This window comes from Diceros bicornis, chromosome 10 (genome assembly GCF_020826845.1).
Source record: "Diceros bicornis minor isolate mBicDic1 chromosome 10, mDicBic1.mat.cur, whole genome shotgun sequence".
Taxonomy (NCBI): domain Eukaryota; kingdom Metazoa; phylum Chordata; class Mammalia; order Perissodactyla; family Rhinocerotidae; genus Diceros; species Diceros bicornis.
The window spans coordinates 33090598-33115027 of record NC_080749.1 but is presented as its reverse complement, the minus strand read 5'-3'; the positions used below and the strand labels follow the sequence as shown (position 1 = coordinate 33115027).

The following is a 24430-nucleotide window of genomic DNA, read 5'->3' as shown; positions in this document are numbered from 1 at the left end:
GATGACACTAGTACCAGGGACCCAGGAATGCCAGAAGCTTCCTCTAACAGACAGCAGCCTCCTCGCCGCTGGGTGGGCCAGTTTGCTCTACACAGGAATAGTGACGCAGCAGGTATCCAAGCACCACCTGTAGGGCGCCAGCACCCATCATCCCAATACAGAGCCTGGCCAAATCTCAAGTGAGGAGGCTTATGTGGTCTTCCTACTCTCCTCACCTCCCTACCCCACCATCCCACAGCCCAACCTCCTCTGAACCTTGACACCAGCCAACATGCGCCTGAATTGTGGACACAGACTGACTTGTCCACTCAGCAGAATGCAGAGAGGAGATGGAAAAACAGCCCCTGGAAGCCACCCAGGAAGCCAGCCCCTGCAGAGGTCAGCTCACCACAGAGACCAGACACAGGAAGGAACTGACCGCCTCACATGGGATCCTGCCCATCCATAACCTGGACCAACAGAGGTTTGGACACTGACCAATCAGAGTGGCATCTGTTCCTCTCTATGGCACAGGAGGCGGCCACGAAAGAGAATAGAAGTCCCTTCCCCCAAGACTATCCAAAGTTTATGACATCAGATGGAGTTGTTATTTACCCACGTTCCCAGATGAAAATCAATAATCTCTGAGGAGTCAGGTGCCAGACAGTTCGTTCAGGAAAAAAACTATGATATAACCTCCTCAGAGAATTGAAGCAGACTGCTTCTCGTTTCCTCGTAAGGCAAAATGCGACCTGGAAATGGGAGAGATCGCTCTATGAGAGAGCCTGGGAAAGGAAGAGTCCCTGAGCTTTGTCAATCTAGAATTGAGTAACCAAGGTCTTTAACTAAAATGCTTCTAAAATAATATTATTGATCTGCAGCTCTTCCGACCATACCCTGCAGTCAAGGAAATTAAAGCATAAATTATTGGGATTTGCTTTTTATTTACGCTTTTTCTCCAGTCACCTCTCCCTTCAAAAGTTTTTTTTTTTTTTTGGGCCGGCCCAGTGGCGCAAGCGGTTGAGTGCGCGCGCTCCGCTGCAGCGGCCCGGGGTTCGCTGGTTCGGATCCTGGGGGCGCACCGATGCACTGCTTGGCAAGCCATGCTGTGGCTGCGTCCCATATAAAGTGGAGGAAGATGGGCACAGATGTTAGCCCAGGGCCGTCTTCCTCAGCAAAAAAAAAAAAGAGGAGGATTGGCAGATGTTAGCACAGGGCTGATCTCCTCACAAAAAAAAAAAAAAAAAAAATTTTTTTTTTAATGAGAAAAAGAATAAGAAACATAAAAAGAGAACTAGAAACCTTCCTCCTTAAAGTATTGTGTTGCACTGAATTCTGTTCTCACTATATGTTTTCCCTTCAGCTCTGTGGATTTATTTTTCAGTATCCAATTCATATCAAGGATGGGTATTCATTAACTGGAAAGATAATAAATACTAATACCCCTAGACACACCTACAAGAACTGCTGTAAATGTAGTTGGTACTGATCTAATAAGGGTGGTATGAGCTTGGAAGACAAACACCTGCCTGCTTTCCCGACGTTTACACAAGACGTAAAAGCAAGGGGAAGAAACAGTGGGAAAAAGCTATACAGCATGAAGCTCTTTAAACAGCTTTTCTGGGTGACACTGCAATGCTGGCATTGGTTTATTAAAAAGGAGAACTAGGACATGACCAGTGTTAAGGGAGATGGGCTGGAAATCTTGATTAGCCCTGACTGCTCTGTGTGTTTCTACTGCCACACATGACTCTATAGCAAAAGCCTCCCTCTTGCTTCAAGGTCGATATGTATGAGCATTTCTTTTTCTCCTCACTTGCAATTAACAGCACCTAGTGTTCTGATCCGAGCAAAGCAAATGAAGGAGAAATTTATGAGGCAATGGGGGAAAATGGGGTATTGTACGTTAAAGAATTGTTCATATTTTAGTTGTGAGAATGTTACTGTGGTTTTGAGACCTGATCTTTTAAAAATACATATTGAAGTTTAGGGATAAAATGATGTGAGAGATGAGATTTCACTTTAAAACAATCGAGTGATTTTGGGGGGAAAGGATAGGGGAGTATAGAAAAAATAAGATTGGCCCATTGTTGATGATGGTTAAAACTGGTTGACAGGTTCATGGGGGGTACAATTTATTATTCATTCTACTTTGGTGTATATTTGAAATTTTATATAATAAGTTTCTAAAAAGAGTACCTAGTAATCAAGGGGGAAGAGGAAAAAAAAACTCTTTCGAGGACTTTTTTGAGAGGCCTATTTTATCCCTTCTCAACTTACCACTGCCCAGGAGATATCACAGGCCGTTCAAAGTGAGCACCAAGAAGAAAGGGCGCATCCATTCCATTTTTCTTTAAGACTACAATCTTGGCCTCTATCTCTCTCTGCCTCAAGAGAGAGATTTAGCTTTTGATCACCTCCAAGAAACAACATCCTTTAAGATATTGAAACTGACAAGAGACAGCCCACAAAATCTTATGCTTTACATTAAAAGTCTGAAGGCATTGCTGTGTCCTAGATCTGTGGGTTAGCAGAGCATGACGAAGCACACACTCTTGGTGAGAATTAAATTTAGCTCAGGTATGAAGGAATGCCTTATGAGACAAAATGGCAACGATTCCGTGGGGTGGGCAGAGCAGTGAGAATATGAAACAAAAGATAGTTTGCCATCTCTAAACTGCCCCTTCTCAAAAACTATGGATGCCTTAGAATTATCTGTATCCTTTTACCCAGCAACCCAGCAATCCTGATTCTAGGAATGTATTCTAACAAAATAATCGGGCAAGGGCACAAAGAGATGTGTGCACCAATGTTTATCACACCTTTGTTCATAACAGAAAAGAAAAAAAAAAACAGAGAAACCCAGGGGCCGGCCCCGTGGCTTGGCGGTTGAGTGCGCGCGCTCCGCTGCTGGCGGGCCGAGTTCGGATCCCGGGCGCGCACCTACACACCGCTTCTCCGGCCATGCTGAGGCCATGTCCCACATACAGCAACTAGAAGGATGTCCAGCTATGACATACAGCTATCTACTGGGGCTTTGGGGGAAAAATAAATAAATAAATAAAATTAAAAAAAAAAAAACAAAAAACAGAGAAACCCAAATGTCTATCAGTAGGAAATGGTTAAAGTATTGATTAGACAGATAATGGAATTATATACAAACTTTAAAAATGAGGATGTCTGAAGTATACCGTTAAGCAAGACTGTGAGTTTCAAAACAGATTTTATAAAATCATATCTTTGTTTTAAAACAAAGTTTTTTTTATAGAATAGAAAAGAGCTGGAATATACAACAAAGTTAACAATGGTGTTTTCTGGTTCATAAAATTAAAAGTGATTTTTACTTTCTTCTTCTTGCTTTTCTGCGTAGTCTGAGTTTTTTTTCAATGAGCATGGAATATATTAAGACCTCTGGAAAAGTTATTTCTTTTAAGACAATAACAATAAAACCATGAAGACGTCCAAAGTAGAAGAGACAAGTGACCAGAGCTGGACAGAGGTCAAAGTAATAATTCAAGCAAATAACCCCAGACTCTGACATCTGACAGCCTAGGAGGGTCAGCTTTCTTCCCTTTCTTTCAAAAGACATCTTGTACTGAGCAACCGCACTGATCCAAGCACTGTTCCAGGACTAGGACATAGAAATAAACAGCACACATTTCCTGCCCTCAAAGGGTTTTCAGTCTAATTGGAGGAAAGAACATGTATGCCCAAAAAAATGAAATGCAGTCCTGGGGGAGGTCAGACGGAAGTTGTGCATGGTACAAGGGGTGCCCAGGAAGAAGTGTCCAACTTGGACAAGGCGGAGGCGGAGAGGAAAAGTTTCAGAGGAGGCACCATGGGATGAGATTCTAAAGGTGAATGGATGCTTGCCATGCAGGTACACTTTGAGGACAGTCATCCCAGGCATTTAGGATGTGAGCAGCTGGGGGGAGAAGGGAGAGCATTGAGTAGCTTAGTCTTTTGGTGGAATGGAGCACAGATGGAACGTGGGGTGAGGAGGTGAGGTTAGGAAGGTAGGCAGGCCCACCTGTATGTATGTATGTATGTATGTAAGTATGGAGGGCCTCGAATGCCCCACTGAAGTGTCTGCGTTCCAAGCGACAAAGACTCTCTCCTTGACCAAACTTTAGTCAGGCTCCTCTGAGCCCTCTTCTCCACTGGGCCTCGACCTTGGACTTCCATGTCTGTCCTTGCAGAGTCCAGTTTTGGCAAGAATCCTGCCAAGGCCACCTTCAATATCTCATCACCCTCGATACCTCAGTACTGATATCTTGATACCTTGATATCTGTCCTGACTTCAGCAACAAGCCTGTTAGGTCAGTTTATCAAGAATTCCCTCTACCCTTGATGTCTCCTCTTAGTAACTGTCCACCCACCGACCCCCCAATCTGCTCCACTTGTACTTGTATTTAGAGTTGAATTCAATTTCTCTCCCCCATTGCAGTCATGTTGACCTATCACCAACTCTTTTCACAGGTGTCGGACTAATTTTTCTTTAACACAACCTGAGGGCACCAGGGAACCTCTGAAGCGTCTGGGCTTTCCCAAGATTAGTCAGTCTGACAACAGTGCAGAGAAATAACCCCTAGTGGGTCTTACAATGGCATACATTTTCAGAATGCCAGGCACTGTGCTCAGCACTCTCCATGCATGGTGTAAACATCACAGCCACCCTACAAGGGGCAGAGTGTTATTATCCCTATTTCACAGGCCAGGAAACTGACACTTAGTGTGCTTTAGCAATTGGTCCAAGTTCATACAGCCAAGGAGTCACAGAGCTGGGAGTTCATCCTGGGCTGACTCACATCCAGGTTTGGTGCTGGGGAGATACTATGATGAATCCAAACTCCAATTTCTCCCAAGCTCTCTGCAATATTTGCAAATAACCACAAACTCAACAACTCAATTCCTACTAAAAGGAACTTGGTTGATGTGCAGCAAATAGGTGAAGGGAAGAGCTTTCTCAGCCACAAGAATAGGACTTTATGAAAAACCTGGGAGAAATAAGGTGAAATTGGATGCCAAGGGGCTTTTTTTTTTTTTAACTCGAGAAAATATTAGGGAGTAGGTAGTTTTGGTTTTGCTTGTTTAATAAGTAGACACAGGTGAGAAACCTGAGGCAGAGACTAAAGGGAACCCAAAGGTGGGGAGGTTTCCTATTTCGAGTGGGGGAGAAGAGCTGAGAATGAAAGAGAAGAGCTGAGAATGGAAAACATTGTCATTAAATAGGGGAGCTGGTGAAAACAAGGCCAGGTAGAGGCAGAGGGAAATCCCCAGTGATACCCAAGTTATTTAAGGAAATTCAGAAATTGGCATTTATGGAAACTGGATTCCAGGCAGGGAACAGGGGAGGAAGGAACCCTCAATCAAGATATACTTACTAAGCAACTGTACAACTACAATGAAGGAGACAAAGACATTTTAAAAAACAGCTCCTGCCCCTGAGAAGCTTATAATTTACATAGGAAGGATACACACACACAAACACACACAATCGTATACATGATCATTGCAGATTAAAAGGAACAGCTGATATAGTCTATGAGTAAATGGAACATGAGCTCTGCCTTCACAAATGGATAGGAATTCCACAAATAAGATGAAAAGAGTGGCTAATCCAAGCAGGAGAATAGGGTGAACAAATGCCTAAGAAATGAGGATGCAAGAAGGGTTTTCAGGGAACAGCCAGAGTTAAGGGCAGTAATTTTGGGGGGCAAAGCTAATTCTGAAAATGAGGAAAATTATAACGGGAACAGGAAATGTGGGAGATAATTAATGTTTATTGAGTATTTTCTCTGTGCCAAACACTGTTTCAACCACCTCATTTCATTTCATCCTCATGACCCTATGAGAAAAGCAATTATCTCCACTTAAAATATGAGCAAACTGAGGCCCAGAAAAGCTAAGCAACTTGAAAAAAGCCCCACAGCTAGCTAGTGAATCCACAGTTCTGTCTGACTCTGACCACTGCTTCTACCAACCCCATTCCTTTATGTAGCACCAACTGTGTGCTCACCGCAAACAATGAGTGGTTTCCAGTGACACATGCCAGATTACGCCTACTTGCTTGTGTTCACTCATTCCAGAGTTTCAGAGGGTATGTTTACAGGAAACTACCAATCCATTTCCAAGTGATATAACATCTCTGAATTTAGGGCAAAGAGGAATGAAGGACTGATATATCTTGACATTACTGTTAGTATTCACTTAGACAAAGTAACTGAATAAACTCTTTAAAACCCTGGCTTAAAATGTTACTGCTTTTAGGTGGGAATGCAAAATAGTACAACCACTTTGGAAAACTGTTTGGCAGTTTCCTAGAGTTAAACATCTAATTACAATATGACCTAGCAATCCCACTCCTGGGTATTTATCCAAGAGAAATAAAAATTTATACTCACACAAAAACCTATATGCAAAGGTTTACAGCAGCCTCATTTATAATCATCCCAAACTGGAAACAACCCAAATGTCCTTCGACAGATGAATGGACAAACACACTGTGGGATACCCATATAATTGACTATCACTAAGCAATCAAGAGGAATGAACCACTGAACCTGCAACAACAACATAAATCTCAGGAGTTATTAAGTGAAAGACTCAAAGAGATACTTAATATATTACTCCATTTTTACGACAATCTGGAGAAGGCAAAATTACAGAGAGGGAGAACCAAGAAGTGGTTGCCAGCGGTTAAGAGAGGGGAGAAGGTTTGACCACGGAGAGGTGAGAGGTGTCACAAGGGCTTTTTTTTTTGAGTGATGAAACTGTTTTGTACCTTGACTATGGTGATGTGTGTGGTAGGCAGAATAATGGCCCCAAAAGATGTTCACACTCTAATCCCTGGAATCTGTGAACATGTTAACATTACAGAGTAAAAGGGACATTGCAGACAGAATTAAGGTTGCTAATCAGCTGACTTTAAAATAGGGAGATTATCCCAGATTATCCGTGTGGGGTCAATATAATCACACAGGCCATCAAAAGTAGAAGAGGGAGGCAGAAGAGTCAGTGAGAGAGACATGCCATGAAAGAAGATGCAGGGGAGATTTGAAGCATGAGAGGGACTCAACCTGTTGCTGGCTTTTAAGATTGAGGAAGCGGTCCATGTGGCTAGGACCTGAGAGTAGCTTCTAGAAGCTGAGAACAGCCTGGGCTGACAGCCAGCAAGGAAATGGGGACTGCAGTCCCACAACCAGAAAGAACTGAATTCTGCCAACAACCTGACTGAGCACAGAAATGGATATTCCTCTAGACCCTCCAGAAAAGAACAAGGCCCTGCGAACACCTTGGTTTTGGCTCTCTGAGACTAAACAAGGGAAACCAGCTGACCTGATGGACTTCTGACCTATGGAAACTGCACATAATAAACTTGTATCATGTTAAGCCTCTAAAATTGTAGTAATTTGTTATAGCAGCAATACAAAACTAATACAGCATAGCTACAGAACTCTATGTATTTGCCAAACCCCCTGTGATAGAACTCTACACCAAAAAAAAAGTGACTTTACTGTATATGGATTGAAAAAGAAAAATTTTAAATGTTCTTGCTTTTAAAGACCATTACTGCAGACAAAAAGAAAAGTTCTAGCTATATTCCTTCACTTCTTCAGCACTTAATCCCCACAATGATAACCCAGGCTGGGAATTTGGTCTCTGTCCCAGCCCCTGCCTTCCTCGCCGATCCTCTGCCCAGAACTAATCTAAGCTCCTGAGACTCAGGCCACTTTCCAGGCCACTGCCCAGCTCAGGGTTTGTGGCTGATGTCTTCCCTTGGCTCTCAAACAGATCGGAACTTATGTTGCCTCAGGAGGAAGCACCCATCTTCAACAAGACCTGCTTTCCCAGGACTGCGAGCAAGCAGAAAGCCCAAAATGAGGAATCTGAAGTGTGAAAGTCCATTTCCAAGAAACTTACTGGGAACTCTCCAAGACAGAGAGTTTCCATCGATACAGATGCATCAACACCCATAGGCAGAGCCCAAAGTAATGGATGACTCACCAGGATTTTTAGCAGCTAATGGAGGAGTACTCTGCGAAATGCTGTAAATCCAATATTTTTCTCTGAAGAATTAATGTGGAATCCCTTTTCTAACCATTAAGCCACCCCCACCCTCCACTTCTAGCTCACCACCAGTGTCATTAGCTCTCCTAATTTTTCACAAAGCTGAATGCAGTTCTTTCCCAATTTTTTTATAGCATTTAAATATAATATATGCTATCTGACTAGGCCTGCTCAAAGGAATAGCACTTCTCTTTAAAATTGTTTTTTAACTACTCCCCACAGCCTACAGCCAATTAAAAGTCCATAAAACAAGTTAAATAAACCAAATTAAAGATTTCTAGACTCAACAAAGAGATCAATAAATATTTATTAAATGCCTTCTATGGGCAAGGCCCCGGGAAGTACAAAGAAGCAAAACATGGATGGTTCTTGTCTCTACACATGGTTTACAATGTCATTACACATACGATCAAAGCTAATAAGAATCGAAAGCCAAATAATTATGAGATCATATACAAAATAAATGTTACAGGAGTTCATAGTGGGGAAGGCTGTGGCTGGGGAGGTCAGAGAAAGAAAGCTTTGCACAGGAGATGAAAAATTGAAGAATGATAGAGAGATTTCTCCAAAACAGGACATTCTCTCTTTTTTTTTTTTTTTTTTGTGAGGAGGATCAGCCCTGAGCTAACATCTGCCAATCCTCCTCTTTTTGCTGAGGAAGACTGGCCCTGGGCTAACATCCGTGCCCGTCTTCCTCCACTTTATATGGGACGCCGCCACAGCACGGCTTGCCAAGCAGTGCATCAGTGAGCGCCCGGGAGCCGAACCGGCGAACCCCGGGCCACCGCAGCGGAGTGCGCACTTAACCGCTTGTGCCACCGGGCCGGCCCCAGGACATTCTCTCAAAAAAGAAAAATCCAGAAATTCCACCTGAAAAATCTCCCTCTTAGCATACATCACCATAAGAACTGAAGAGGACTTTAAAGGGAAAAAAATGACCCCAGTTTCAAACCCAAAAAGCATCTCTGGGATTCTGAATTTGGACTAATCTCAGAGAAATTCATTCTTTACTTGTCTCCGTTGGGAGTGAAGGTGATTCACATTTCTGGATGGTTCTAGGCTTCTTTGGTCATCCCCACAACCTGCGCCCCTGCAAACAGGGAACGGAGTGACCACCCTTAGCAGTCTCCCCCTGCAACTGAGCAATGTGGGTTGGTTCCAACTGAATTGACTTGGGAAACATTCTACTCAGTTTACAAAGCATGATACAGGCTGCCAGAACTGTCGTTTCCTTTAGTTACACATTATTAACTAGGAATGGGAAGGGCCCTAGCACACGCCAACCCAAGTCCCAACACCCTTCAGCATCTGGCAGTCTTCTGTTCTGTATGCACACTCACCAAAAGCGTGTAAAGAATGGTCATAGCAGCTCTGTCCATATTAGCCCCAAACTGGAAACTAGCCAAATATCTACCAACAGTTCATGGATAAATAAATTGTGCTATATTCATATAATGGGATACTACAGAACAACGAGGATGAACTGCTGCTACACGCCACAACATGGATGAACTTGACAAGCATAATGTGGAGTGCGAGAAGCCACACATAAAAACAAACATACTGTATGGTTTTATGTATATAAAGCTTTTTTAAAAAACAAGGAAAACTAATCTATGACATTAGAAGTCAGAATAGTGGTTACCCTGAAGCAGGGGGAATAAGAGACTGGGAGGGACACTAGGGGGACTTCTGGGGTCCTGAAAATGTCTGTTTCTTAGTCTGAGAGGTGATTAGAAGGGAATGTTTACTTTACAAAAACTCATCAAGCTGTACACTTATGATAACACTTTTCTATATGAATGCTTTATTTCAATAAAAATTTGTTAAAAAAACTGAAAACTGTTGTATTAAAAGATTATAGTAAGATGAGCAAAGATTTCACTTTATCGCTGAAGAGCGGCATGTGTATTCACACCACAATTTTTTGTTTAAATTACTTATTTTATATGATGACTTTGTTTTAATTTAGTCAATAACATATGCATATTTTGATGGGATACAAATATATACTCATAGTAATGTCATAATATTAAAGAAGGATAACCCTAAGTTAAGGATCTCTGCCTTGCACACAGATCAAAGAGGATGACTTACTACTCCACATCATTAGTCCTGGTGTCTTACTGTTAGAAGATGGAGAAAGAGGAGGAGGCGGAGGAAGTAGAAGAGGAAGAGGAAGAATATGAAAACGAAGAAGAAGAAGAAGAAGAAACTTCTCCAGGCTTTTCTTTAAAACCTCTGGGACAAAAAAACAGGGTCACAGAACATGTTCTAGTGCTGCACAATTATTTGTTAAAAAATTGTTACAAGGCAAGGGGCAGGGACTAGATGTCCCCAGTAACTCCCACTGTATCTAAACCTCAGCCTGGTTTAGGAAATAGCAAATCAGACTGTAGGCTGATCCCAGCTGAGAGGTGTAACTCAAACAAGCTACTATCTGCCCCATGTACTGGCCATAGATATGTCACTATCTCCTATCTGCCATTAAGTACAGAATTTTCCTCCTCATCAATAATTGTAGCATACATCTTCTCTTCAATTTAACACTAAGCAGAGAGAAAACCCCTCTTTCCTGCCCTCATAGGTCAGCTCTCAGAATGAACGCCCATGCACAGAGCATTTAGAGGTCGTGGTTTCCTGATGGCTGTGAAAATGGGGAGGGGAGAAGGGGTCATCAAAGGGGAGTTGCCTTCCTAAGGGAGGTACAAGATGAAGCCGGGAGGCCAGAGCCTTGCCTGAGTTCGCCTTGCCTGGGTTCCCCTTGCACGGGGAGCGACCGCCTACCGGGACAGCTAGCACCTGCTAGTCCCCAGAGCCCTTCGCAGGGACTGCGGCACAACCTTAGCAAAAATGCTGGGGACTGCTTGGGCCAGGAAATGTTAGCCCCTGGGGCTTGAGAAAGGCTGGCGGACTCTGGCAGAGACCCTCGGTAAATTGTCACCTGTCAATCACTTGACCTAAATACACCAGCCACTGGGGGAACGGGAGGGAGGGGGTTAGTCGGAGCATGCTCAGTGATCGGGATGACATCACTTAATCAATGCTGAGGACGGGAAGGCTGCATCAGCAGCCTGGAGCGGACTGCCAGGAACGTGTCAGCGGGGATCTGGAGGCTCCCATTAACTCGGTCCCTCCCCACGCGGCTCGCATACAAAGAGGGCACCGTCAGCTACACACGCTGGGGACAGCGGAGGGGGGAGGGGCGGGGGGAAGGCTGGTTTATTTTATTTGACATATTCCTTTAAGAACTAAAAACCAATGGTATTCCCTTCCCCCACCAGCAGCCCAGGCTGCAGAGAGGGAGCCAAGTCGCGGGTGGGGAAAGGTGGGAAGGGAGATCAAGAGAGAGGGGGGCCCAAGCCACACAAAGTAACTTCTGCTCTTGGCACTGAAGGGCTATTTGGCTGCGCTCTGGGCCCCCTAGCCCCACAGAGATGAGAATACCGCCTCCTCTCCACCCAGCGCGAAGCACATCCGAGGGTCTGCGGGCACCAGGTGGGGGATCGCCCCACTGGGAAGGGGTCAGACCCGGGCTCCACTCCCAGGGCAACCCGGGTTGAGAGGAAGCAGGAGACACACCAGGCCTCCCAGGGACACCAAGGCCACCAGTATTCCCCCCAACCTCCGCCTTCCAAGGTGAAACGCCGCGGGGAGCCGTGTCTACACGGCCCTAGGAGCTCCCAGCCGAGACTAGGATTTTTCCTAGTACCTTTCTTTTTCTTCTTCTTTTGCCAAGATGTTGAGAAGAAGAGGCAAAGTGTTCAATAAATCGAACTGATGCCTGGAATCATTTGTGGGCTGCAGAGTTCATACTTTAAGGGAAGCCTGGGCACCCCGGCTTGGGGGTAACCTGAACACACTACCCACGCGGCGTGGCCAGGGCGGGGAACAATAGGCCCACCCGGGCCCCCACCCCGCGAACAATGGCGGCGCCGAACATTTCCTCGCCCCCCACCCCCACCCGCACCACTTGGGGTCCGCCCTGCCGCCCCTAGTTGCGTCTCCACCCGCCCAGAAGGGAACTATAGGGCAGGGGGGAGAGGGGTCTCTCGTCAAGTCCACCGGAGAGGGCAGCCCGGCAGGGATGTCCGAAGGGGCAGCCCGAGCATCTCGGCTCGGTCTGGGGCGTCAGGGCGCCGGGCTGTGGCGCGAAGCAGGAGGGGAGGCCAGACGCCCCGGCCACTTACCCCGATCACCACGGTCTCATCGCCTTTAAATTTGGGGATGAATTTGTCCCCGCGGAGGATCTCCGCTTCGTTGAGGGGCCGGAACCGGCACATCACTTTGATGCTGCATTCGGCTGGATCCGCCATCTCGGCCGGAGGCTGGGAGGGGGCGCGGAGAGCGGTGGGGGGCCGAGGTTCGGCGCGACGAGGGAGGAGGCCGCGAACCGCACCACCCTCGGCGAGGCCGCCTCCTGCAGCCTCCGACGAAGCTTCTCAGCAGGTCATCGCGAACTCGGTGGGCTGGGCAGCTCCGGCCGCTCCGAGACCGGGTAGGTGGGCAGTTCGTCAGCCTCCGGCCCCGCCGGCTGCAGACCTGCCTTCCCTGGCCCTGCGCTAACCCGGAGCGGCGCCCCGGGCCCACCTGCCCGCGACCACGCGGCGGGCGAACGAGGCGATGCGCAGCGAGCGAGCCTCGCCCGGCTCAGACCTCCCGGGCTCCTGCGCGCTCAGCCATCCTGCATCAGCACCAGCGCGCTCCGCCGCCTCCCCGGCCCGCCCCTCCGCCCCGCCTCCCTCGGCCCGCCCCGGGTCGGTGACGTCACTGCGGCGATCCGCCCCGCCCTCGCCCCGGCTCCGAGCGCGGCGCCTCCCGGGACTTGTAGTCGCTCCAGCCACGGGGGGAGGGCCAAGGGTGATTGGAGTTGGTTTTCGGAGACAGCAGTGGTGCCCTGGGTGCCACCTCCGAGAGCCTGCAGGTCTGGTCTGGCTGCCCAAGCCAGGAACAGGATGGAGGTCATATACAGTATTCCTGGTTAAAATCCATGTCAATAAGCAGGTCTATATCATCTCTTTATATCTTTTCATGGTCCTGAAGGAGAATCCCTTTTTAAGACAGGGTCCAAACGAACAGTTATGAAGCATTTTCTCTGTGCTGAACAGTTTTCTAAGAGTTGTGAGGACACCAGGGGGGAAACTAGATTTGTATGAATATTTGAAGCCAGTTATTCCCGAAAATGCCTGAACACAGAAGTTCATATATTTTGGGTGAGGGACTCCTTTAGTATCTGACGAAAGTTAGAGATCTTTTCCATAACAACAACAACAAAAAAAAACCAAAGAGAAATAAACTTGTGGACATCCACAGATTTTTCATGCTATTTCAGAGGGTTTGGGGACAACTGAAGCTACCTGTGACTCTCAGGTTAAGAACTTCTTAATAGCTAGTAAGTATGGTACAGTTTACAGAACCTCTGCCTAATGCCTACTTAGAATCCTGTAGAAGGAAGAGAATATATACAGGATCAAGTCCAAAGTCCTGTACAAAATACACCCAGGCGGCATGATCAGGTGTCTGCCAACTTATTAGCCTCATCATTTGCCACTTGTTGTCTTGATTCCACTCTGACAAATGCCAAACCCCTTTGGCTTTCTCCATTCGCCTTTTGCTCTGCTTGCTTCTGACACTGTGTTTAAGCCAATTGCTCTCCTAGAGTCACCCATTCTTGCCTATTACTAAGTAAGCAGATTAGGGCTCTTATGGTGGAAAGTGATAGAAACCTCACTGGAGCCACTGAGGCAAAAGGAGAATTTATCAGAAGAATACAGGTTTATCTTGCTTATTCAAGAAATGATTAAACAACCAAGCCAGGGAAAGGGCAAGCTACGAAGACTCTCTTTCTACCGCTGGTCCCTGTTCTCTCTTTGTATTGGCATCATTCTTTCTCACTCTAGATCATCCCTCCACATGTCAGGGAACCCAGGTGCCCACAGCCCCTGGGTTTCATTCTTCAATTTCTACCATTAGATAAGGATTGATGTTTGTTTGGAGTTTTGGTTTGAAAAATCCTAGAGAAAGTCTGTGATTGCCTGGGCTTAGGTTGGTGTCTAAGACCAATCAGAGACCTAGACCACTCACCCAGAGTCAGGGACTTTGTAAGACCATGGAAGAATCCCACAGTGGGAAGGTTCCTGAAAGAAGAGGGATATCATTCCCAGGAGGGCACGGTGCTGGGCTGGCAGAATGATTGGATGTCCACTCTCCCTTTCCAGCACTATCTTTTCCTCTAAGACTCAGCTCAACCCTCCCTCCTTAGGAAGCCTTCCCTGACTCTCTAAACACCCACAGAGGTTGGTGGTCCTCCCTCTTGTCCTTCTAATCTTCTGTGCCCACCTCTATCACTGCACTTCCATGGGCAGTGATATCTGCCTCATCTGTATGTCTCTAGCTTCTAGTGCACAGTAGGCAGCATACTGAATAAGGAATCCAACTAGGAGGAAGCTCTTCCTGAGTGAGAATCTCAGCTCTTGCACTACTAGATGTGTTGCTTCCATGTTTTAGCTATTGAGGATAATGCTGCTATGAACATGGGTGTACATCAAAATGATAAACTTTTATGCGTAAAAGGAAACTATCAACAGAGTGAAAACGCAAATCACAGAATGGGAGAAAATATTGCAAATTATATATCTGATGAAGGATTGATATCCAGAATATATAAAGAACTCCTACAAATCAACAATGAAAAAACAATCTGATTTTAAAATGGGCAAATGACTTGAACAGACATTTCTCCAAAGAAGATATCCAAATGGCCAATAAGTGCATGAGAACATGCTCAACATCACTAATCATTAGGGAAATGCAAATCAAAACCACAATGAGATACCACCTCACACCTATTAGGAAAGCTATTATCAAAAAAAAAAAAAAAAAAAACAGAAAATAATAAGTCTTGAGGAGGATGTGGAGAAATTGAAACTCTTGTGCACTGCTGGTGGGAATATAAAATAATGCAGAGCTATGGAAAAAAGTGTAGCAGTTCCTCAAAAGATTAAGAATACATTACTGTATGATCCACCAATTCCACTTCTGGGTATATACTCCAAAGAATTGAAATCAGGGACTCAAACAGATATTTGTACACCCATGTTCATAGCAGCATTATCCTCAATAGCTAAAACATGGAAGCAACCCAAGTGTCCCAACTATGGATAAATGGATAAACAAAGTATGGTATATACCTATAATGGAATATTATTCAGCCTTAAAAAAGAAAGAAATTCTGGCCCATGCTACAACATGTATGAACCTTGAGGACATTATGCTAAGTGAAATAAGGTAGTCACAAGAGGACAAATACTGTATCATTCCCCTACGTGAGGTACTTAGAGTAGTCAAATGCATAGACACAGAAAGTAGAATGATGGTTGCCAGGGGCTTTGGGGAGGGGAAAATGAGGAGTTATTAAATGATTATGGAGTTTTAGTTTGAGAAGATGAAAAATGTCCTGGAGAGAGATGGTAGTGATGATTGCATAACAATGTGAATGTACTTAATACTACTGAACTGTAAACTTAAAAATGGTAAAAGTGTCAAATTTTATGCTATAAGATATAATATAAATTTTATGTTATTGTGGTATATTTTACCATAATTAAAAAATATAGGAACACTTGTGCACTGTTGGTGGGAATGTAAATTAGTGCAGCCACTATGAAAAATAGTATGGAGGTTCCTCAAAAAATTAAAAATAAGACTACTGTAGGGTCCAGCAATCCCACTTCTGGGTATTTACCCAAAGGAAATGAAATCACGATCTCAAAAATGTGTCTGCACCCCCATGTTCACTGCAGCATTATTTACAATAGCCAAGACATGGAAATAACCTAAGTGTCCAATGTTGGATGAATGGATAAAGATGTGATATACAATGGGACATTATTCAACCATAAAAAAGAAGAAAATTCTGTCATTTGCAACAGCATGGATGGACCTCGAGGGCATTATGCTAAGTGAGATAAGTTAGAGAAAGACAGATACGTATGATCTCACTTATATGTGGAATCTAAAAAAACCCCAAACTCATAGATACAGAGATCAGATTTGTGGTTACCAGAGGTGAGGGGTGTGGGGTGGGCAAAATGGGTGAAGGTGGTCAAAAGGTACAAACTTCCAGTTATGAGCTAAATAAGTCCTGGGGATGTAACTTATAGCATGATGACTATAGTTGATAATACTGTATTTTATATTTGAAAGTTGCTAAGAGAGTTAATCTTAAAAGTTCTCATCGGAAGAAAGAAAACTGTGACTAAGTGTGCTGATGGATGTTAACTAAACTTATTCTGGTAATCAATTCACAATATACATATATCAAATCATTGTGCTGTACACATAAAACTAATACAATTTTATAAGTCAGTTATATCTCAATTAAAAAACATAAAGAAAAAAGTAGACTAGAATGGTAGCTACCAGGAGCTAGGGGGTGGGAGAAATGGGGAAATTTTGGTCAAAGAGTACAAATTTCCAGTTATAAGATGAATAAGTTCTGGGGAACTGATGTATAGCATGGCGACTATAGTTAGTAATACTGTATTATGTACTTGAGAGTTGCTAAGAGTAGATCTTAAAAGTTCTCACCACAAAAAAGAAATTTTAATTATGTGACTTGATGCAGGTATTAGCTAAGGCTATGGTGGATTTTGCAATATATAAGTGTATCAAATCAATACGTTGTATACCTTAAACTTACACAATGTTATATGTCAATTATATTACAATAAAGCTGGAGAAACAAACAAATAAATAAATAATAGATTTCCCTGGTGGGAGGGGGGAGAAAAAAGTAAAAAGGGTGAGAGAGGTGTTTGGGTCATGGGGGTTAATTCTCTGACGTCCACTCCACCCCTCCCTATTGTGTAGCAAGAACATGGTTTGGAGAAATGTCCCCAGCTCCAGCGCTGAGGCTTGGTTAGTCTCAGGCAAACGTGATCATCCCATCCTTAGGGATGGGCAGGATGAAGCCAACGAGATAAAAGGAAAAGTTTGCCAAATTTTTGGAAACAGATTCTATTACCCTACCTTTCCCTCCCCAGCTAGGGGATGACATTCAACATTAATTGCTACTGAAACATTCTGTGACTGCGTGAAGAACAAGGCTTAGGATGAAGCCAAGCTCCGGACAACAGAGCCAAGAGACCAGAAATCCTGGGTCTTTGATTACATAATTGAGCCACTGAGATCCACCAACCCAAAGCCCACCTTACTCTAGACTTCCTATTCTTGAGCCCGTAAATTTGCCTTTTCTTTTAGCCAACTTTCTGTAACTTGCAGCTGAAAGGATGTTAAGTGATACTGGAGGATATCTAGGGAGGAGGAAAGCAAGAGCCACAGTCTGGAGGTCAGCTTAACCTTACATGCCCAGGGACAGTGAGGAAACCTATGTGACCATAGAGGAATTAATGAGAGGTTATGATAAAAGGCAATTTGGGATCCAATCATGAAAAAACCTTGACGGTCAAAGTAAAGACTTTTATCACTGGGTTAGCCTGGGACGATCTTTGGACACATAGCAAATCAAATAATTGTGGCAATTCCTGCATTTGGTTCTGCTGGCCTTCGACTCTCCAGGTCTGTGCTGTGCAGTATGGCAGCCACTGGCCACAGGCGACTGCGCACTTGAAATGAGACTAGCGTGACTGAGGAACTGAATTCTAATTTTACTTAATTTTAATTAATTTAAATTTAAATTTAGAAACTGATATTTGATTTGATTATTAGAAACTTTTAAGTCTACATGGAACAACTTGGTCTGTGAATCTACTTTTTCAACTGTAAATTTTATGAAATCTAAATACAGATCAAGTATTTCTGATGAAAATTGAGTGTTCAAAACCAGATGTTCTTTGAATATAGAATACAAACAGGTTTTTGAAGACTTAGTATGAGAAAGAATGTAAAGGGCCGCCCCGTGGCTTAGCAGTTAAGTGTGCGCACTCTGCTACTGGCGGCCCGGGGTTCGGATCCCGGGCGTGCACCGACACACTGCTTCTCCGGCCATGCTGAGGCCGCATCCCACATACAGCAACTAGAAGGATGTGCAACTATGACATACAACTATCTACTGGGGCTTTGGGGAGAAAAAGGGTGGGGAAAAAAAGCAAGAATGTAAAATATCTTAATAATTCTTTTTTTATTGGTTACATGTTGAATACTTGGGATATATTAGGTTAAATAAAATAATTAGATAATTAAATAAAATGTCCTCTTTTTTTAACTTTTTTTAATTGTCTACCAGAAAATTTAAAGTTATATATGTGGCTCACATTATATTTTTATTGAACAGGACTCATCTAGATGCTACTGCCAATTCAACTTGATCAGTCAATGAGACTCAGAAAATGTATTGGTGAGGATTGCTATGTCCTGAGCATGATCCTGGCCCCTTGGACTCTGGGAAAAGTCAAAATTAGAATCTAACTTCAAGAGTTTCCCCTCATGGTGAAATTTCCTCCAGTAATCCCCATTGGCGAAGTCTCTGCACCCCGCAGTCTTATGTCAATGGTGCCTGAAAGAATTACAGCCCAGAGTGGGGACAAAAAGGGTGGCCTGCCCCATCCGCTCCTGGCTGAGGCCCACATGGGTGAAGCAGCAGCAGCAGCATGTCACAGGAGGACCAGACTCCTGCAGATGCAGGCAGTGATCCTAGCGAGAGAGTGGAGACTCCATGGCAGAGCTGAGAGGGTGTTTAGGAATGCAACCACTGAGGAGAGATGGTCTTAGAGGAAGGTGACCCCGAAAGGGAAAGGCAAGGATAAATCCTGTTGTTATACGGGGAAGATCCACGTGGGTCACCCAACCGTACTGCTCAGTACTTTCCTCCACAAACCTTCACTCCTCACCAATCTTTGAACATCGTACACATCTGGTCAGCTCGGACTCTTGACACATGCCCAGTGGATTCCTCTCGCCTGTCTGCCTCTCTAAATCCTAGCTATCCCTCAAGAGTCTATAAGACTTTCTACAACACTCCTTGGTATGGGGCTTCCTTTTGGGGTGATGAAAAAGTTCTGGAACTAGGCAGTGATGATGGCTGCACAACATTAAGAATATACTTAAGGCTACTGAAATGTACACTTCAAGATGGTTAAAATGGTAAATTTTATGTCATGTACATGTTACTGCAGTAAAAAAAAATAGAATTATCTGCACCCCCGTGTTCCTTGCAACATTATCTACAATAGCCAAGACCGGGGAACAACCTAAGTGCCCGACAGACAAATGGATAAAGATGTGGTATATACATACATATATATATATATATATATATGTATATATATATATATATATATATACACACACACAATGAAATATTATTCAGACATAGAAAAAAATTCTGCCATTTTGGGACATCATGGATGAACCTTGAGGTCATTATGCTAAGTGAGATAAGTCAGACAGGGAAAGACAAATACTGTACGATCTCACTTATATGTGGAATGTAAAAAAAAACAAACCTAACCTGTAGATACAGAGAACAGGTTGGCGGTTGCCAGAGGCGGGGGGTGGGAGATGGGTAAAATGAGTGAAGGGGGTCAAAAGGTACAAACTTCCAGTTATAAGATAATTAAGTCCTGAGGATGTAATGTACAGCACGGTGACTATAGTTAACAATACTGTATTCTATATTTGAAAGTTGCAAAGACAGTAAACCTTAAAAGTTCTCACCTCAAAGAAAAAAATTTATAACTATGTATGATGATGGATATTAGCTAAACTTAACTGTGGTGATCATTTCACAATATATACAAATATCAAATCAATATATTGTATGCCTGAAACTAATATAATGTTACATGTCAATTATATCTCAATTTTAAAAAATATATAACATTGAAAGAAGAAGAAATTGAAATAAAAACACCTTCCTGGGGGCAGGCCCAATGGCGTAGTGGTTAACTTGGCATACTCCGTGGCAGTGGCCCGAGGTTCATGGGTTTGGATCCCAGGCGCAGACCTACACACTGCTCATCAGACCATGCTGTTGCAGCATCCCACATACAAAATAGAGGAAGACTGGCACAGATGTTAGCTCAGGGACAATCTTCCTCAAGCAAAAAGAGTAGGATTGGCAACAGTTGTTAGCTCAGGGCCAATCTTCCTCACCAAAAACAAACAAACAAAAAAACACCTTCCTGAACAGCTCTAGCCCACACGGCTCTTGCCTCCTCAGGCCATCAGTCCCTCTGATTTGGCACCTGAGCACTGGCTGCCTCGCGATGACGTTCCTGTTGTTATCTGGTACTGTTCTCTAGCTCTTTCTACTTCACAGCACTTTTCTTCATGTTCAATGTCTTGTGGGTGTGTCTTGCTCCTTTATCTGCGTTGCAGGGATCACGTATTATTTATGTGCTTGATAAATATTTTCTGAATGATCAATCTGTGTCCATCGTGATCCTCGTAATGGCAAAGACAAATGAATGAATACATGAACTTGAAAATGATGACACTGCATTGCAGATGGAGCCCTGGGCTCGGGATCCTGCATTTTGACCCCAGCTCTGCTGCTAACAAGTTCTGTGACTTTGGAAAATGTATTCAACCTCTCTAATTATTTTTTTTACCTCATCTCTTGAAATGGTGCTAAAAATATTATCTATTCTGGATAAGTGAGAATTGAAAGAGAAATATGTGAGAAAATGCTTTGGAAATGAAGTCTGGGAGAGGTTGTGAAGAGATCGGGGGAATCACCTCTCCCAAAAAAACACGAGAAAAAAAGAGAAAAGGCATATATGGATATAAAGTTAATTATTCCAAGGCCCAGCATAATGCCAGGCACAAAGTAGCAACTCAATAAATGTGTTTCTTGCATTCATTCATTCGTTTATCCAACAGATGTGGATTTTCCATTGCAGCAATGAATCCCCGAGGGTCCCAGTACAATGAATCATTTGCTTCAGGGAATGATCAGGTCCTGCTGCCCTGATTCTTGCTCATGGTTAGATTAACAGGTGTGGCGTGCTCTTCCAAGACAGTGCCTACTCCACGCCTCTTCTTCCTGTCCCAGCAAAGCCTTCTCGAAGCAGGGATGTACACGTCCTTTGAGGGCAGTTAATGAGCTGAGGAATTCACCAGCTAGCACAGGGTAAGGGTCTCAGACTGGAAGTTCTCCAGCCTCAATTTCTTCTGCCGCCTCCACCAGCAACACTTGCACGGCCCTGAAGCTTCATTGAGACGAAACATTGTTGAGATGAAAATGGAAAATTATCTGGATCATTCAGGCAACAATGAACAGCCTCACTTTCACTTGTCTGAGCCTGGTAGAAATCAAGTCCAAAGCACGTGATTCCCCCCACCCCACCCCCCTTTCTCTGCTGAGTTATCAGAATGATTTTCTGAGCACTCTGCTTCTCTCTATTCAGCCTGCTCCTAGGGAGCAGTTTCTGTCCTAGTCTCTATTGCCAGTAAGAAGTGTAAATTGAAGCAATTATCTGGATTGTTCAAGAAAAAAAAGCCTCAGAAATTCTTCTGCCTGAGTGATCTAGGTAATTGCTTCCATTTTCACATCAGCTCCCTGTCTTCAGCAGTCACCGGGATAGCCATTTAACTCAGACCCTGGGGTCTGCAGGTGCCCGAGCAAGTTTAATCATTTCTGATTGCCCAGGCCCAGCTCCATTCCTATAAGTACAAAAAATATCTGGCCCAAGTGAAAATTAAAAACCAAATGAATAGACAAAATGCTTTTACATATGTTGAAAAATCCCTTTTAAACTTGCAAAAACAATCTATCGCCATGGAATAGAAAATCTGGATGTCTTTTAAAATTTAGCACCTCACTTCAAGATGTCCAGAAACCCCAGCTCCATGGAGAAGAAGCAAAGACTGTCCCTCCCTTTATCATGACATTAGCTGATCTGAAGGAGAAAGATTGTTCTCTTCTAGGAGAGCTGACACATAGACTGAGATTCATTTCACTAGATTAGACCTTTAGTATTAATTCCTGCAGAAAAAAATTCAGGGCTCTGGACAAATAAGATGGAGAACCACTGAGTCTAAGGAGAGAAAGAAGAGGAGAGAAAAGCCAAACTCTCGTGTTCTGGGAATGGGGGTGGGAACCTGTGAATGAGACTGGCAATCACAGGGCAGAATTAGGGCACCAAGGACCAGGCCGGTGTAGGAGCTGAGCTGCAGGAGGTAAGGGGCATGAGAGCCACCTGCCTTTCTCAGGGCTGACTCACCACAATCCCAATGTGACCTGGATGTCAGCAATTCCCTCATCTTCCAGCAACTGTGGCTAAGTTCATTCAGGCCCCATTTGGAGACAGAATTCAACATGGTAGTTCCTCTAAAAATCTACTACCAGGAAAGCATTAAGAAGTAACGTAAACGGGCCGGCCCGGTGGCGCAAGTGGTTAAGTGCGCGTGCTCTGCTGCGGCAGCCCGGGGTTCGCTGGTTCGGATCCCGGGCGCGCACCGATGCACTGCTTGGTAAGCCATGCTGTGGCGGCGTCCCGTATAAAGTGGAGGACGATGGGCACCGATGTTAGCCCAGGGCCGTCTTCCTCAGCAAAAAAAAAAAGAGGAGGATTGGCGGATGTTAGCTCAGGGCTGATCTCCTCACAAAAAAAAAAAAAAAAAAAAAGAAGTAACGTAAACTTTACTAAAAATGTACCAGGAATCACAGATGAGGGATTTCTATTGCACACCCCACAGTGAACTACTTAAAAATCACTAAATAAACTACTTCATTAAGTAGTAGATAATAACAACAATAAACAAACACATAGAGACAGAGATTGGATTGGTGGTTACCAGAGGGGAAGGGGGGAGGGAGGAGGGTGAAAGGGATAATTCGGTACATGTGTGTGGTGATGGGTTGTAATTAGTATTTGGGTGGTGAACATGATGTAATCTATGCAGAAATAGAAGTATAATGATGTACACCTGAAATTTTTACAATGTTATAAACCAATGTTACTGCAATAAACAAAAAATTAAAAAAAGAAAATCACTAAATAGTCTCCAAAGTCCCACCTCCATCACGCACCACAGAGGGTCCCTTTCCCTCCCAACACCCAACATGACTCCTCTCTCCAGGTCCTGACTTCCCCTGCACTGTTCTTCCCTGATGCAGAACCAATCCATGGTGTCCCAGCTCTGTCCCAGGCTTGCAGCCCCTAACTCATCACTGTGCACAGCAAAACACAGGGGGCTCCTCTAGTCAGCAGCTCCATGCTCGTCAGACACTGTGGAAGAGAAGAATAAATATAAACATGTTTTCTATTACCCACAATGGAGAAATATAGCAGCATTCTCAGCAAATCAATTCCTTGTAAATATGTTAAATAGAGACACTGAGACTTCCAAGGTTGATGTGGTTCCCTATAGTGGTTCTCTTTTATTTTTTGAAGCAGTAAATGAGATGGGATTTCCTTCAACAGAGGTCAAAGAAAAGTATCCAAAGATTAGAAGCCTTTTTTTCAACGATTGTATTAGTTATCTATTGCCACATAAAAAATTACGCCAACTCCTAGTGGCTTAACGCATCATTTGTTATTTCACAGTGGGTCAGGAATCTGGGCATCACTTAGCTGAGGCCTGTAGCCGAGGTTCTCTCTCATGCAGCCAGGGCTGCAAGCATCTCAAGGCTCAACTGGGAAAGGATCCACTTCCAAGCTCACTCTTGCGGTTACTGGCAGGACTCCACCCCTCATTGGTTGTTGGCCAGAGGCTACCCTCAGTTCCTTGTCACATGAGCCTCCCAAGAGCAGTGGGCATCATCAGAGCAAGTGAGAGAGAAGAAACAAGACTGAAATCACGGTCTTTTATAGCTTAATCTCATCCAATCATTTTTGCCATACGCCATTGTTTAGAAGCAAGTCACTAGGTCTAGCACACATTCAAAAGGAGGAGATTACACTTAGGTGTGAACATCATGAGGCCTAGATCATTGGGGGCCATCTTAGAAGGCTGCCTGTCACAACAACCAATAAATGAATTAATTGTCACTTACTGATCACTTACACTGAAATAGGGCAGAGAGTAGAGTCAAAGAATACAACTTTGGAAAAAGAGACTCTTCTTTCAAAGAGCTACAGTCCAGTTGGGGGACAAGATATATAGAGATTTAAAGAGAAATAACAGCCGTTCTAAGCAAAAAAAACCTAAGATGGCTACCATCAAAGGAAAAAAGCAATTATTATATTTCATAAAAATATAAAATCCCATACATCAAAAATAATACACAATAATAAAATAAAACAATCAGCTAAGGAAGGTTTTTGCAACATATATGACAAAAAGTCGATATCTTTGATAAAGAATTCTTACAAATCAATATGACAGTTGTAAATGCACAATAGAACAACTAGCCAAGATCATAAAAACTCAATACAGTCACATGCAGCATAATGACATTTCAGTCAACAACAGG

General features: G+C 43.8%; 1 protein-coding gene across 1 annotated transcript in view; it reads right to left on the bottom strand.

Moving 5' to 3' along the window:
- Positions 1–12722, bottom strand: part of KIF5C (kinesin family member 5C) — a 151647-nt gene extending 138925 nt beyond the window's left edge. Inside the window, exon 1 of the mRNA XM_058548928.1 lies at positions 12240–12722. Coding sequence (XP_058404911.1) covers positions 12240–12365 — 126 coding nt within the window. The 5' untranslated portion in view covers positions 12366–12722. The remainder of the gene's footprint in view (positions 1–12239) is intronic.
- Between the last annotated feature and the right edge of the window lie 11708 nt (positions 12723–24430).